Source organism: Heteronotia binoei, chromosome 3 (genome assembly GCF_032191835.1).
Source record: "Heteronotia binoei isolate CCM8104 ecotype False Entrance Well chromosome 3, APGP_CSIRO_Hbin_v1, whole genome shotgun sequence".
In the NCBI taxonomy this organism is placed as follows: Eukaryota; Metazoa; Chordata; class Lepidosauria; order Squamata; family Gekkonidae; genus Heteronotia; species Heteronotia binoei.
In genome coordinates, this window is record NC_083225.1 from 176,931,260 (window position 1) to 176,947,117 (window position 15,858).

Here is a 15,858-nt window from a genome sequence, read left to right on the forward strand (position 1 = left end):
AGAACTGTTTTACTGACCTCTGAAGTTAAAATAATTCTCTCAGCTAATTTTCTGCACAGGCCATGGTGCAGTAATGCAATCTTTTAAGTATGCAGATTCATTTTGAAAGCAGGAGAGGGGAGGCTTATGGATTTAATACTGCTAGGTGTATTTGATACAGTCTTCATTATGGCATAATATGTATAATACTAGGCAGGGCTTTTTTATTTGTAGAAAAAGCCAGCAGGAACTCATTTGCATATTAGTTTGCACCCCCTAATGTCACCATTGTTTCACACAGGGGTTTTTGTAGAAAAAGCCCTGCAGAACCTCATTTGCATATTAGGCCACACCTCCTGACACCAAGCCAGCCGGAACTGTGTTCCTGTGCATTCCTGCTCAAAAAAAAGCCCTGATATTAGGCTTTCCAACTTCCAGGTGGGGCCTGGAGTTCTGGAATTACAACCAGTGTCCAGGTAACAGAGATCAGTTCCTCTGGAGAAAATGGCTGTTTTGGGAGATGAAACCTATAGCATGATACCCCACTGAGGTCTCGCCTCTACATCTGGTCCTCCTCAGTCTCCACCCCTAAATCTTAAAGAGATTTTCCAACCTGGAGTTAGGGCCTGGAGATCTCCTGCTTTTACAACTAGGGTTGCCAAGTCCAATTTAAGAAATATCTGGGGACTTTGGGGGTGGAGCCAGGAGATTTTGGGGGTGGAGCCAGGAGACATTGGGGTGGAGCCAAGATCAAGGCTGTGACAATCATAACTGAACTCCAAAGGGAGTTCTAGCCATCACATTTAAAGGGACAGCACACCTTTTCAATGCCTTCCTTCCATAGGAAGTAATGAAGGATAGGGGCACCTTCTTTTGGGGCTCATAGAATTGGACACCCTGGTCCAATCGTTTTGAAACTTGGTTAATATTTTGGGGAGAGGCACTAGATGCTGTACTGAAAATTTGGTGCCTCTACCTCAAAAAACAGCCTCCCCAGAACCCCAGATACCCGCGGATCAATTCTCCATTATTTTCTATGGGAATAAATCTCCACAGGGAATAAAAGAGTTCCCAGCAGACATTTCCCTCCCCTCCCCCCACTTTCTGATGACCGTGAAGCGGGGGGGGGGAGAGCCTCCAAACCGGGGGATCCCCTGCCCTCACCTGGGGATTGGCAACACTACTCCCATGCCATTTAAGGGGTCCACAGATCAGCTGATTGGTGGGGTCCAAATCATGCTGGAGGGGTGGCAGGAGCAGGCACTGGCCTCCTGCATGACTTAAAGGACCCCCTCCCCCATGGCCCTCCACTAGGGTCGCCAAGTCCAATTCAAGAAATATCTGGGGACTTTGGGGGTGGAGCCAGGAACAAGGGTGTGACAAGCATAATTGAACTCCAAGGGAGTTCTGGCCATCACATTTAAAGGGACCACACACCTTTTTAAATGTCTTCCTTCCATAGGAAATAATGAAGGATAGGGGCACCTTCTTTTGGGGCTCATAGAATTGGACCCCATGGTCCAGTCTTTTTGAAACTTGGGGGATACTTTGGGGGGAGTCACTAGATACTATACTGAAAATTTGGTGCCTCTACCTCAAAAAACAACTCCCCCCAGAGCCACCAAAACCTCCAAATCAATTCCCCATTATACCCTACGAGAATCAATCTCCACATAGAGAATAATGAAGTGCTCAGCAGACTCTCCCCCCCCCCCCATTTCTGGCGACTACGAGTCCCAGCATGCACCTCGCGAAGGGAGGCCGGACTGGAGCGAATAGCAGGCCAGCGGTGGGCGGGTCTTTGTGACCCGGAGGAAGGGTGGAGCCTGAAGCCTGTGAGGGAGGGAGGCAGGGAGGGAAAGAGACACAGCACCGATTCCCCCCCACCCCGCTTCTGGATTTTTGGAGAGCGGGGGAGGAGGCTGCTAATTCAGGGGTCCCCCAGCAGGGCGGGGGGGGGGCGGGTTGGGAAGCCTATTTACAACTGATCTCCAGCTGGCAGAGATCCTCTCCCCTGGAGAAAATGGCTGCTTCAAAGAGTGGACTCTATGGCATTGGACCATGCTGAGGCCCCTCCCCTCTCCAAACCCTGCCCTCTCCCAGATCCACCCCCAAAGCCTCCAGGTATTTTCCAACACAGACCTGGCAATAGGGTTGCCAAGTCTAACTCAGATAATATCTGGGGACTTTGGGGGTGGGGCCAGGAGACTTTGGGGGTGGAGCCAAGAGACTTTCCCTAAAATAAATAAATAGCAGTGCAGTTCCCCTGAATACAGTCTTCATTTCCTCACCCAAGCAGCGGCAAATCATCTCTCTCTCTCTCTCTCTCTCTCTCTCTCTCTCTCTCTCACACACACACAGAAGCAAAAATAAAAGTTTGCAATCCCACACTTGTGTGGTCTCACGGGGGCAATTTACTCATGAGTTGCTGAACTTCCAATAACACGGGGAAACCAAAGGTTCAAGTTTACCCTTTACTATGCAAACGATCTCTGAAAAGCTTGTACAACAAACAGATTTCTTCATTCTCTTTGTAATATATATCCATTTTGTAGAATAAAGATACAAACTGGCAATGCAAAGCTTGCAGCAGAAGTCTGGGATTTTTAGAACATGGTCACCTCCATAATGTCATTACCTTATGCCCCACTATAACCTTGGGCAAGTCTATGAGTTCCAACAGCACCAGTTTGGTGTAGTGGTTAAGTGTGCGGACTCTTATTTGGGAGAACCGGGTTTGATTCCCCACTCCTCTACATGCACCTGCTGGAATGGCCTTGGGCCAGCCATAGTTCTCGCAGAGTTGTCCTTGAAAGGGCAGCTTCTGGGAGAGCCCTCTCAGCCCTGCCTACCTCACAGGGTGTCTGTTGTGGGGGAAGAAGATAAAGGAGATTGTGATCGCTCTGAGACTCTTTCAGAGAACAGCGCGGGATATAAATCCAATATCATCATCATCCTGTACCGTATTCCTGGTCAGATTAATTTTTCAGAAACTGTGGAATGGATTGATTTCATACTGTTTCCCCAATCAGATTATATGGAGTCTGTCTGTCTCTAGCAGCTGTAATTTTTACAGAAGTAGCCAGTTCCATCTGTTTAGCTAAATATCACTCTTAAGTTATCTCATCTTGTCAAGCCTGAATGACGAACTGTGGTTAAACTTTGCATGGAGAGTCTAAAGATTTATTTGCAAACAGAAAAAAGGAGTTTCACTCTGCAGAGGATTGGGAAGATGTCCACGATTAACAACTGGAGTTTACAGCCCAAGCAGGAAGCAACTTAAATTACCTGGGGCCACTGGAGTTTGAATGATTCTGCAACTGATTGCGCTTGAATAATGAATGGCAGGAACACACAGGAATGCAGTTCTGGCTGGCTTAGCATCAGTGGGTGTGGCCTAATGTGCAAATGAGTTCCTGCTGGGCTTTTTCTACAAAAAACCCTGTGTGAAACAATGGTGATGCAGGGATGTGTGGCTTAATATGCAAATAAGTTCATGCTGGGCCTTTTCTACAAAACCCCGCGTGAAACAATGGTGATGCAGGGGTGTGGCCTAATATGCAAATTAGTTCCTGCTGGGCTTTTTCCACAAAAACCCATGTGGAACAATGTTGATGCAGGGGTGTGGCCTAATATGCAAATGAATTCCTGCTGGGCCTTTTCTACAAAACCCCGTGCGAAACAATGGTGATGCAGGGGGTGGCCTAATATGCAAATGAGTTCCTGCTGGGCCTTTTCTACAAAAACCCGCACGAAACAATGGTGATGCAGGGGTGTGGCCTAATATGCAAATGAGTTCCTGCTGGGCTTTTTCTACAAAACAGCTCTGGTAAATAGTAATCATTTTGAATGCTTGGCATAGTTAATCTTTATATAAAATAATATTAAGAAAATCCGGATGCATCTTTTAACTTACAGGGTAATTAAACAGAAGTCTTGGGGCAATTTAAAGAACAATCCATATATATTAGCATAAGCTTTTGTGAGTCAGGCATTACTTCATCAGATGCACTGATGGTACATGGATCAGACAAAAACTCCTGCCAGAATAAATCTTGTAGTCTTTAAAGTCCCCTTGCAATCCTGTTTAATTTTGCCGCAACAGACTAACACAGCTACTATTCTGGATTTATTTATAGGGAAAGAGCGTTCATGGGTTTTCTTCAAAGGGCGAAGACAGTTAGCAGCAGGCTTGGGAAACTGGCGGAATGCTTATGCAGAACTTTAAAGAGGTGTTCAAAAAGGATTAGACTTGAAGAAGACAATGGTATAGAAACAACGTTGCGCTTAGCTCTACATCGTGAGAAGGAATCATAATTGCTGCTTAGGTCTTGAGTGACAGGGCCAAAGCACAGCATAGGAAGAAATAAACAGCAAGGAAGCAAAGCCGTTTCTCATCCTTTCTTTGTGCTTTGGGGGCGGGGAGGGTTTTACATTGTTAGTGAACAGCTAAAGAGAGAAATTAAAAAAAAACAAAGTCACAAATATGTAAAGCAAAACAGAAAAGGAAACAAACAAACCACCCAAGATCTATTTTTTCTATTATCTAGTATATTTTATATAGTTAGCCATGTCGAGTCTTATTCAGGGGAGAGGGATATACATTTGATAAATAAGTCAATATGGGGGTGGGGAAGAGTGCCAGACACAAGGGCAGAGCACTGAGCAGTTTCCCCTGGTTTAGACTGCACAGCCAGCAATTCCCTTCTTCCAAACCAGGGGTGGCCAAACTTGCCTAACGTAAGAGTCACGCAGAATAAACGTCATATGTTTGAGAGCCACAAGACAGGCAGGAAGGAAATAGATGGAGGAGGGAGGAAGATGTGGAAAGAAAGCAACTTTAACTTTGAATGCATTCTCCAAGCTGCTGGCTGGCTTGGCTTGGAGAAGTGATTTAAAGAGACGAAATGCCTTCTCCAAGCTGGTCAATGGGGTGATAGGGGCTTCGAGAGCCACGGCATATAGATGAAAGATCCACATGTGGCTCCCAAACTGCAGTTTGGCCACCCCTGTTCCAAACTATTGGGAGATCAGCAGAGGTGTCATGGGATAGGTTTGCATGGATAATCCATGGCATGGGCTGGAGAGATGACCTATAGTAAAGGGGTCTAATGCGTGAAATGACAGTCCTCTAAAAAAATAAAAAAATCCAGATTTGAGTCCAGTAGCACCTTAGAGACCAGTAAGATTTTCAGTGTGTGAGTCGGAGTCAAAGCTCCCTTTGTTGGATGCCCTTGGGGTATGGGCTTTTATTCCTGAAAGATCATACCCTGAAAATCTGGCTGGCCTCTAAAGTGCTGCTGGACTTGTCTTAAGCTGTTCTACTGCAGGCCAACACGGCTACCCTCTGAAACGAAAAAAAAAAAAATCATTATAGGCAAGCCAGAGCTGTGTACAGTCAACACTGTATCATTCATGCCAATTTGGAGAGCCAGTCTGGTGTAGTGGTTAAGTGTGCAGAGTCTTATCTGGGAGAACTGGGTTTGATTCCCCACTGCTCCACTGCAGCTGCTGGAATGGCCTTGGGTTAGCCGTAGCTCTCTCAGCTCACAGGGTGTCTGTTGTGGGGGAAGAAGATAAAGGGATTGTGAGTCGCTTTGAGACTCTAAGATTCGGAGTGGAGGGCAGGATATAAACCCAATATCATCATCATCATTCAGTCCTAGAAAATATCTATCCATAAGCAACACATAGAAGGTGCACCAGAATCAGGTGGTAAAGCTGTTTCTGGAATTACCACTTAAGGTGACAACTAAATGCAAGTTTAAATGCTTCCCCAAGGTGGGGAAAACCATCACTGGGCACAGAAAAGTAGCATCCTGGGGAAAGGACAGGTGGAATCCATAAGTAGCTAGTTTTCTACTTACATTGATTTGAAAAAAAAAATAAGCATTCAAATATGTGGCTGTCCACTGTAGCTTGAAGTGACTGATCCCAGGACAAAATTTATTTTGTGGGGTCTATAAACCCTCCCTCAGCATATATGATTTGTGAAATCCTTGATTCAGCAATATTAGAGCCAGTTTGGTGTAGTGGTTAAGCGTGTGGTGTAGTGGATTCGTAAGTGTGCAGACTCTTATCTGGGAGAACCAGGTTTGATTTCCCACTCTTCCACTTGCACCTGCTGGAATGGCCTTGGATCAGCCATAGCTCTTGCAGAGGTTGTCCTTGAAAGGGCAGCTGCTGGGAGAGCTCTCTAAGCCACTCTGAGTCTCTGATTCAGAGAGAAGGGTGGGGTATAAATCTGCAATTCTTCCTCAATTAAACCACGACTACTGGAAAGAAAATCCTGATTATCACCAAGAAGACCTTTCCTAGTTATCTGCTCTCATATCAGCAGTGCTTCTAATACATATAGCATATATTCATAGTCTTAATCTCAAATGGTCATATAGGGGCTTTATAGACGCAAAGTGCGCCAGCTCAACCCTGCAATGTGGGGTGAGTCAATGCCCAACTGAACTCCACGACCTGCATTGTGCTGTGTGCATGTTTTACCCTGGATGTACACTGTCGTTGTGCAGTAAGAGCCGATTTTTTTTGCTGAGCAAACCGGGCCTTTTCTCACATTTGAACAAAAGGAGAAAGCTGTGCCTTTACCCAGCATTTCTGGGGGAGAGAAAACTACAAGCCAAACATCCTGAGGCAATTATTTTTTTTTAAAAAAAAAAGAGGTGTAAAAATCCAGCCTTCCGTAAATTACCGCAATGCCTCGAGCGCTGATGAATTGAACAGAGACAAAAACACACGCCGTTGCCCGCCCCCCCCTTGCTGGCTCGGTCCTTCCTGGCTCGGTTTTTGTTGAAGTTAATCAATCTGACAGGTACCTTCATATCTGCACTCGGATGATAAATCAAGTAAATCAACATTCTCCCTGCCACTGTCCCGCCTGGAGTCCCAGTGAAGCCGCATTAAGATGGATCTTTGCTGGCGTTCGAGCAGCGGCGGCGGCTGCCTGGCCACAGAGCATGAAGGCCCAGGACAGATGATTAACACGAACTTAATCTTTCAAAGTATTCGCTCCAGAAGTCATGTTGTTGTTGTTTAACTCTCAAGGAAAAACGAAGAGGGGAAAGTAACTTAGCCCAAAAACTGGAGTAAGAAACCTGAAAGGTTAATATGCAACTAAAGGGCCAAACATTAAAAACCAACTGTAAAATAAATCATAAATCAACATACATGTATTTATTGCAGCCTCTGTCCTACGTATAATCATAAAATCACAATGGGAACTTAACTTGACCTGACACATTTCAACCTAAACTGCTCTTCTTCAGAGGTCTTAACTTCCAGCACGTAGGCTCTGACCTTACACCTACCTTGATCAGTGTGGCATATACTGGATGCAATATGTATGACCTTGATTAGGACATAAGGCTGTAGAATAAGAGGCCTCAAGAATACCTTTAAGCCTTTGACACTTCATTAAATTTCCTTGTGGTCCAGCATTGTTCTGTTGTTTTATTGTATTCTGTATTATGAGCCAACATGGCTGATAACAGACCGGCACTTTGGGTTGACTCAGACACGCCTCTGAAGTCTGCTCAAAAAATCCCTGCGGATGGAAACATCTGCCTCCCGTCCCCATCCCACACTCACCCTGTCCCCATCCCGATCCACCCAGTCCCAAAAGCTACCACTTTGGAAGTGGTCACAAATTTTTGGGCCGGCTGCCAGTCGCCTCCACGTCGTTCGGAAGGGGAAGCGCGCACATGAGGTGACTTGGCAGTGTGGAAGCGCCAAGCCGCCCCGAGCCGTTTCCGGCTCCCCCCACCACCACCACCATGCAGCCTGTGAGCAGGAGCGTTCTGCCCCTTTAAGAAACGCCGAGCAGCGGCTTCTGAGGCACCTCTCCGTATGGAGGTGCCCGGCTGCCACAAGAACGGGACGGGGCTGCCTCCCCGGTGCCGTTGGGCGGCTCCGGAACAGCTTGTTTTCAGCCGTCCTGCTTTCGGCCGCCTCCAACCCGCCCCAGAATGCCTGTTTGCTATCAGCCTATATGTACATACTTTTCTGACTTTTGAGGAAGACCAGTTTAGGTCAAAATGCATCAGGTCAAGTTAAGTGAGTTCCCATTGTGGTTTTATGACTGTACATAGGATAGAGGCAAATGATGGGCCCCATAATGGTTTGAGCTTTCTACAATAAATACATGTATGTTGGTTTATAATTTATTTTACAGTTTGTTTTTAATGTTGGGCCCTTTAATTGCATATTAACCTTTCAGGTTGTTTCACTCCCACCACCCCCTCTTTGCATTTAAAGGGGAGGAGGGAGGTATAGTGTCTCCAAAAATCTCTTCAGCGTATACAGCGGGTTGCCACCAAAGTAGACACATCAGTAACATAAGCCCTGTGTGAAGTTTACACCGTTGTTGTTCAGTTCCTTCTCCTAAGGTATCGGCGCACAATATGTCGGCGGAAAGGAACCCCCGATGGCTGTTAGGGAAGTGAAGAAATACCTGGCAATAAAAGGGGGTAATGGGGTTATTGTTGAAGAGACTGAAGCTGTTCAGCAGATCTAGTTTCTGATCCCATTACTGAAACAAAATATCTCTGGTGGTTTCGCTGTGTCTTTTACCACCTCCGACGGCCCAGTGGACACAATGGAGGATAAAAAAGAAATAAATTAAAAGGACAAGCAGGTGCTCTGGAATCAAATGAAATGCTGCTTAATTCGAGGGCTGCAGCTCAGCTGTTTGGTGGTAAAAACCGAGCTGTGATTCAAAGACGGGAATTTAGGGCTTTTCAAGGCAGCCAATGGCCTCTTTGGATGATTCCATACTGCCACCTACCTCTTTCAAAATCATCGTGTTTTTTTTTTTTTATTATTTTGGCAACTGTCATTACAACTGCAGGTGCTTTTATACATCACAGGCAGGCGGGTGTGGGAGGGAAGGGAAAAAAGCTCGATCCTGCTGAGACCGAGAATGAGACATTTAAAGATCATCAGGAGATCTGTTATGGATAGTTCCTTAGGACGGTGCTTCATCGTAGCATATGGCTTTTTTGCAAAACATTTCAGAAAGATGAAACGGATCGTTTTACGGCTGCATTAGGAAAAAAACCCAACATAGTAAAGTGGATAAAGATTCACACTTCATCGTTTCTGGGAAATGTTTGATGTCACCCAGAGAGGGAGAGGACTGGGAAGGACTTCTGCGTTGGAAAGAGGGAATGGGATCGTGCAACTTCTAAGCAGTCCTCTCCAATGCGGTTGTAGGGGTTGCGGTTAGACTGCGACTGGGAAAACTTAATTCCTGACTCAGGGCAAATCCAGGTGAGAAGCGAAAGATCGGATGTCTTCTGCATTTTTTAAAAATATGCCAACCTGCAGTCCCAGGCAGTTGCTCCAAAGATGAGGGCAGAGGAAAGAGAGCCTTTAACCCCAGGGCTTTTTTGTTGCAGGAACTCCTTTGCATATTACGCCACACACCCCAGATGTAGCCAATCCTCCTGGAGCTTGCAGTAGGCCCTGTAATAAGAGCCCTGTAACCTCCAGGAGGATTGGCTACATAAGAGGGGTGTAGCCTAATATGCAAATGAGTTCCTGCTACAAAAAAAAAAAACCCTGTAAACCCTCTCTTCTCAAGCCTCTTCCCTTGTTTTAAATCTCCAAATCTGCAACTGGCTCTTCTGGCAAAATCCACATGTGCCTGAATAGATGTATTTTTCCCACAGGAGCTAACTGCAGGTATTAAGGGGTGCTTTTAAATGTTGCTTTTAAATACTCCCTGCAAAGTGGCCAGTGGCACTTAGAATTCAATAACAATTGCAAATTATAACCCGGGAACGAAGTCTGCAAACTCAAAACATCCTCACAACAACAATAACCATGGTACAAATGTAAGAAGAGTGCTGCTGGATCAGATCAGTGGTCCATCTACTCCAGCATCCTGCCTCACACAGTGGTCAACCAGTTCCTCTCGAGGGCCAACAACAGGGCCTAGAGGCCTAGGTCTTCCCCTGATGTTTCCTCCTGGCTCTGGGGTTCAGAGGTTAACTGCAGTGAAAATGTCTACAGTGAAAACACTGTGATGTGACGTCACCCCAGAGTTGGAAACGACTGGTGCTTGCACAGGGGACTACCTTTACTTTTACTCTATGAACAGTCTCAGACCCTTGAAGAGCACTCTTGATTCAACACGCACAATATAATTCAGAAGTCCCACACAAAGGCCAATGTGTTTGGAGCCGGGAAGCGATATTATCATACCTGAGTGCTTGCCACATTTGTCCCATCGGTGACCTCTACAGTCATGTTGTATACCGATCTCTGCTCCGCATCCAATGGTTTGGCGATGACAATGGTCCCAACGCCTTTATCTGCGTCGAAAGAGCTATCAAAGTTTCCGCCTAGTTGTTACAACAAAAGGAGCAGTTAAATTTCTGGAATGTTTTCCTTAAAACAAACAAACAACCCCACAACAATGTGCACAGGCCAAGGTGTGGTAATTTACAGAGAAGCGCTACACGTAAGAAGCACTGCACATTTAGCGATCTTTGTTTGGAGTTAATTTTTCTTTTCAAGCACCAATTGTATATTGTAAAACAGAAGTCATAAAGGGATTAAAAAAGAGAAAGAACTCACACGACAAACAAAAGATTCTATAGCACATTCAGGCGAGGTATAATTGATTCTTTTAAAGGGCTTTACAAAGCTATTAACCTGAACTGGCTTATCCTCTTGTCAGAGCGAACAAGGACTTCTCTCCTTTATGAGAAATTAATTTGGGAATAAGATTTGCACATTGTTTGTGTGATGCTTCCTTGGAACTTGACCCCCACCACTAAGGGCTGCTGGCACAGCTTCTGAACCGATGCGAGTGCTTCAGTTAAGGAAGAGGACAAGAGCAGGGCCTATCCAGTCTGAGAAGAACTGTGCAGGCCAGTCTCCAAGGTTCTGTCACACCATAGTGTGACCATGAAACAAAACTCAGAATGGGCTATGCAGATGAGAAGAAGATGATATTGGATTTATATCCCGCCCTTCACTCTGAATCTCAGAGTATCAGAGTGGCTCACAATCTTTTTTACCACCACCCCCCACAACAAACATCCTGTGAGGTGGGTGGGGCTGAGAGAGCGCTCCAAGAAGCTGCCCTTTCAAGGACAGCTCTGCGAGAGCTATTGTATAGAGCAGATCTCATGTTTTTCAGGAGAGTGTGACCACTCTCAGCCTCTGAGTTTCAGAGTATAGGGCAGGATATAAAATATCATCATCTTCTTCTTCTTCTTCCTCTTATTTTCTCCTTCCTTCCTTCCTTCCTTCCTTCCTTCCTTCCTTCCTTCCTTCCTTCCTTCCTTCCTTCCTTCCTTCCTTCCTTCCTTCCTTCCTTCCTTCCTTCCTGTGGTTCTCCAACATATGACATTCATGTCTTGCAGATCTCAAACATCTGACGTTTACTCTATGTGCCTCTTACATTAAGTAAGTTTGGCCACCCCTGCTTTATCTGAATTGGCAGCAGCTCTCCTGGGTCTTGGGTGGGAATCTTCCACAGCCTTTGCTATCTTTTTTTTTTCTCAACTGAGATGTGAGGGTTTGAATACAGAGATCTAGGAATGAAAAGCAGGTGTTCTAACACTAAACCATGGCCTTGCTCCTATCCCAGGAAGATGCTGCTTAGTACCTAATGCAATTTCCCCCTGGTTTCTTTGTCTCCCCTTAACTGAATGCTGCCCTGAAAACGTGATGCTAATGTGACTTCTTGCCAAAAGCATATCTATTTCCCCACACCCTTCTATGCGTGCCTAAGTGACTTCTCTCGTCTCAGCTGTACTATACACTTAACACCATTTAATTGTAAGCGAACGCATAATTGTTCTTGACATTTAATTAAAGTTCTGAAGATATCAAGGTATTAAAACATTTCTATTGGATTATATGCTTTTCATTATTTGTTTGAAGCCAAGCTCTCCCTTCCTTTTCTACAGAGGGGAAAAAAATAGACCATCTCTCAAGCGACTCGAGGGGAAAAAAAAAAACCTTTTTGAAGACAAGGCTTGTGGATCTTTCAATGCAGAATTTTTGTGATGGAATGAGGCTTGCCTTGGGACTGGCAGAATTTTTTTAAAAAGAATGGGTTTTTTACTGATAACCCATGCGGGGGAGGAAGAGAGAAGAGACTATTATACTTTGTAGCCATCTTAATAAGCAATCAAAAAACCAGACCCTTATCACATCACACTTCTAAGAAAACGCTAAGCTTATAAGTAAAAAGGAATTCAAATAGAAAGATATTATGATACAGGGCTTCCCGAATGTGCCTTCTATTGTCCATAAGATGAGGATTAGGAGGTGAGAAGATGGGGAACATAAGAACGTAAGAGAAGTCGTGTTGGATCAGGCCGATGGCCCTCCAACACTCTGTACACACAGTGGCCAAAAAACTCCAGGTGCCATCAGGAGGTCCATCAGTGGGGCCAGGACACTAGAAGTCCTCACACTGTTGCCCCTCCCAAGCACCAGAGTCTGATGAATGGGGCATGTCAGGGGTCTCCAACCTTTTAGAACCTTTGGAATTCTGACACAGGGTTGTGGGCACAGCCACAAAATGGCTGCTGCTGCAGGAGGAGGAGCCACACTCACAAAGTCCAAGAATAACGGAGAAGAGGGGCACTTTATTTTAGTCCACACAGTCAGTCAGATCACCAATGGCCTATCAGAAGCTGTGCTAGGCAAAAGCTATCACCTGGCTCCACCCACTTTCTGAGAACACTTGCTGGGCACCAGGGAAGGTGTTGATGGCAGCACCCACAGGCACCACGCTGGAGACCTCTGGTACCTGTAAAGAACATAGACCACCAGGGCTTTTCTTTGTGGCAGGAGCTCCTTTGCATATTAGGCCACACCTGCCTGATGTAGCCAATCCTCCTGGAGCTTACAGTAGGCCCTGTACTAAGAGCACTATAAGCTCTTGGAGGATTGGCTGCATCAGGGAAGTGTGGCCTAATAGGCAAAGGAGTTAAAAGTCATGTATACCACACACATATACCCCTTCATTATTTCCTATGGAAGGAAGACATTTAAAAAGGTGTGCTGTCCCTTTAAATGTGATGGCCAGAACTCCCTTGGAGTTCACACCCTTGTTCCTGGCTCCACCCCCAAAGTCTCCTGGCTCCATTCCCAAAGTCCCCCAATATTTCTTGAATTGGACTTGGCAACCCTATTGCCACTGGCAGCTAAGAGATGCCCATTCTGACAGGCGGGAAGGGCAAAAGCCTGGAAGGGGAGGGGGAGTGGCTTGGTAGGAAGATGAAAAGGAAAAGCTGTGATTGGAAGGAAATGTCACAGACTCTCTGCTGGAGTCTCTTTTCCAAATTCTGCCTTTTAAGAAGAAGATATTGGATGTATATCCCACCCCCAACACTCCAAATTTCAGTCTCAGAGCGGCTTACAATCTCCTTTATCTTCCTTCCCCACAACAGGCACCCTGTGAGGTGGGTGAGGCTGAGAGTTTCAAGGACAACTCCTGCAAGAGCTACAGCTGACCCAAGGCCTTTCCAGCAGGTGCAAGTGGAGGAGTGGGGAATGAAACCCAGTTCTCCCAGATAAGAGTCCGAACACTTAACCACTACACCAAACCGGCTCTCCCTCTCTCCTTAAATGAAGGGTCTGTCACATTAACTTTTGTGTAGCTTGTCCCTCAAAGTTTCTTCCAAAGGCAACTGTCCTTCAACCTCACATTCCATGCCCCAGGTAAGCTTCATTTCCCAGATGCATTTTCCCATGCACAGTTAATGGGGGCTCTTTGTTTCCCATCATTGTGTTCAGTGAAGAGCTTGTTTTATGGCCTTGACCCTGCTTTGTTGAAATTCTTGCCGGTCCCGGTCTTTTGCCCCCTTTGCTCCATCTGACGGCTTTCAGGACTGACCTCCTCCCGGCATCCTCGGTTTCATCAACAAGGCATCTTAGCCAGGATCACAAACATGGAATGGCCCACAAAGGCCACTCCGCCTGAAAAGGCTCTGCTTCTACGCAGAGGTGGGAAAGTCCTTCGCAACAAGACAAGAGTGACTTTGAGTTGACTACAATATTCTTGCTCTCTCAGCTTCCTCAAAATGGCTCGTTCTTGTCTTATTTAGAGATTTATATGGGCCATTCTCAACCTTATTGAGAGATTCATTGGCTGCTAATAGACCAGCACCTTGGGCCGTCTCAGAGACGCCTCTGAAATCGACCCCAAAAACCCCTCCACACGCAAACATCTGCTGCCCGTCCTCATCTCATCCTCACCCAGTCCTCCAGCCTCCGCAGTGCGACTGAAAAAGCTACTGCTTCCAAAGTGGTAGCAAATTTTTGAGCCGCACGCCAGTCGCCTCCTTGGTGTCTGGAAGCGGAAGGGCGCAAGTGAGGCGCCTCGGCGGTGTGAAACCGCCAAGCTGCCCCAAGTCGCATCCGATTTTAAAAAATTAAAACTGTTCAGTGCGCATGAGCGCATGTGCGCACATGTGCACGGGCATGTACCCATGTCCGCATAGGTGTGACTACTGAAAATGTATGGGGGCAGGAATGGTGCTTAACAGTCATCTGAACGTCGGATAGATGTTGGAAGTGTAAAAAACATGAAGGTTCTTTCTTCCATATGTGGTGGACATGTGAAAAAGCGAAAGAGTATTGGAAGATGATACAACAAGAAATCTCCAAAATATTGGGTTACGACTTTAAGAAAATTGCAGAGACATTTTTGCTTGGAGTACAATTAGAAAAATATCCAAAGGAAGATAGGACTCTAATTTGGTACCTGCTATCAGCTGCTAGGACATTGTATGCGCAGCTTTGGAAGCAAGAAAAAATACCGGATAAATGGGATTGGACTATGAAAGTTCTATCGTGGAGTGAAATGGATAAATTAACTAGAACATTAAGAGACTATGATTTGGAGATATTTAAAAAAGAGTGGAGGAAGTTTAAAGAATACATAGAGAAAGAGTCGAATGTAAGAAGACATTGGACAATTTTTTAGTAATAATGGGGGAAAAAAAACAACGAAGAAGCAAGAAGGGGGGGAAATATTTATATAACGAATTTTGATTAGTCAGATGTATCTTTAGTATTGAATTAGAATCTATAACCTCGGGGAAGTCTATATTGGAGGGAGGGGGGATTGAAAAGTCATATGGGTTAGTATTGAAGCAACGAAGGGAAATTAAGTTTTGTAACCATATGCTATCAATAAATTGGTTAAAAACAACAGTCATCTGAACGTGCCCATGTCGCCCCAAGGACGTGATGGGGAGGGCTTGCAGGGGAGCACGTGGAGGGTTCAGGATGGCTCTTTTTGAGCCATCCCGATTTGGGATGCCTCCCAACCACCCCACAATGCCTGTCTGTTAACAGCCATTTTGTCCTTTAGCTTTTGTTCCATCCAGGGGTTGTTTTGTAGAAAAATAGGTGGTGGAGCTCATCCAGGGACTGTTATGCAGCTGCACCTACTATTCAACGGACAAGGTGGGGAGGAGGAGGGGGGACTGTCAGAAAGAACATAACAACATAAGAGAAGCCATGTTGGATCAGGCCAATGGCCCATCCAGTCCAACACTCTGTGTCACATAAGAGAAGCCATGTTGGATCAGGGCAATGGCCCACCCAGTCCAACACTCTGTGTCACATAAGAGAAGCCATGTTGGATCAGGCCAATGGCCCATCCAGTCCAACACTCTGTATCACACAAGACCAAAGAATTTTATATATATATATATATATACACATACACACACACACACACACATACATATATACACACACTGTGGCTAATAGCCACTGATGGACCTCTGCTCCATATTTTTATCTAACCCCCTCTTGAAGCTGGTTATGCTTGTAGCCGCCACCACCTCTTGTGGCAGTGAATTCCACATGTTAATCACCCTTTGGGTGAAG

At 45.6% G+C, this 15,858-nt stretch overlaps 1 protein-coding gene across 6 annotated transcripts in view; it reads right to left on the minus strand.

Annotated features, from left to right (window-relative positions):
* Positions 1–15,858, minus strand: part of FAT3 (FAT atypical cadherin 3) — a 546,218-nt gene that overhangs the window by 148,769 nt on the left and 381,591 nt on the right. For all 6 annotated transcript variants that reach the window (XM_060234952.1, XM_060234950.1, XM_060234951.1 and 3 more), the window contains one exon: positions 10,195–10,334. In XM_060234952.1, coding sequence (XP_060090935.1) covers positions 10,195–10,334 — 140 coding nt within the window. The remainder of the gene's footprint in view (positions 1–10,194; positions 10,335–15,858) is intronic.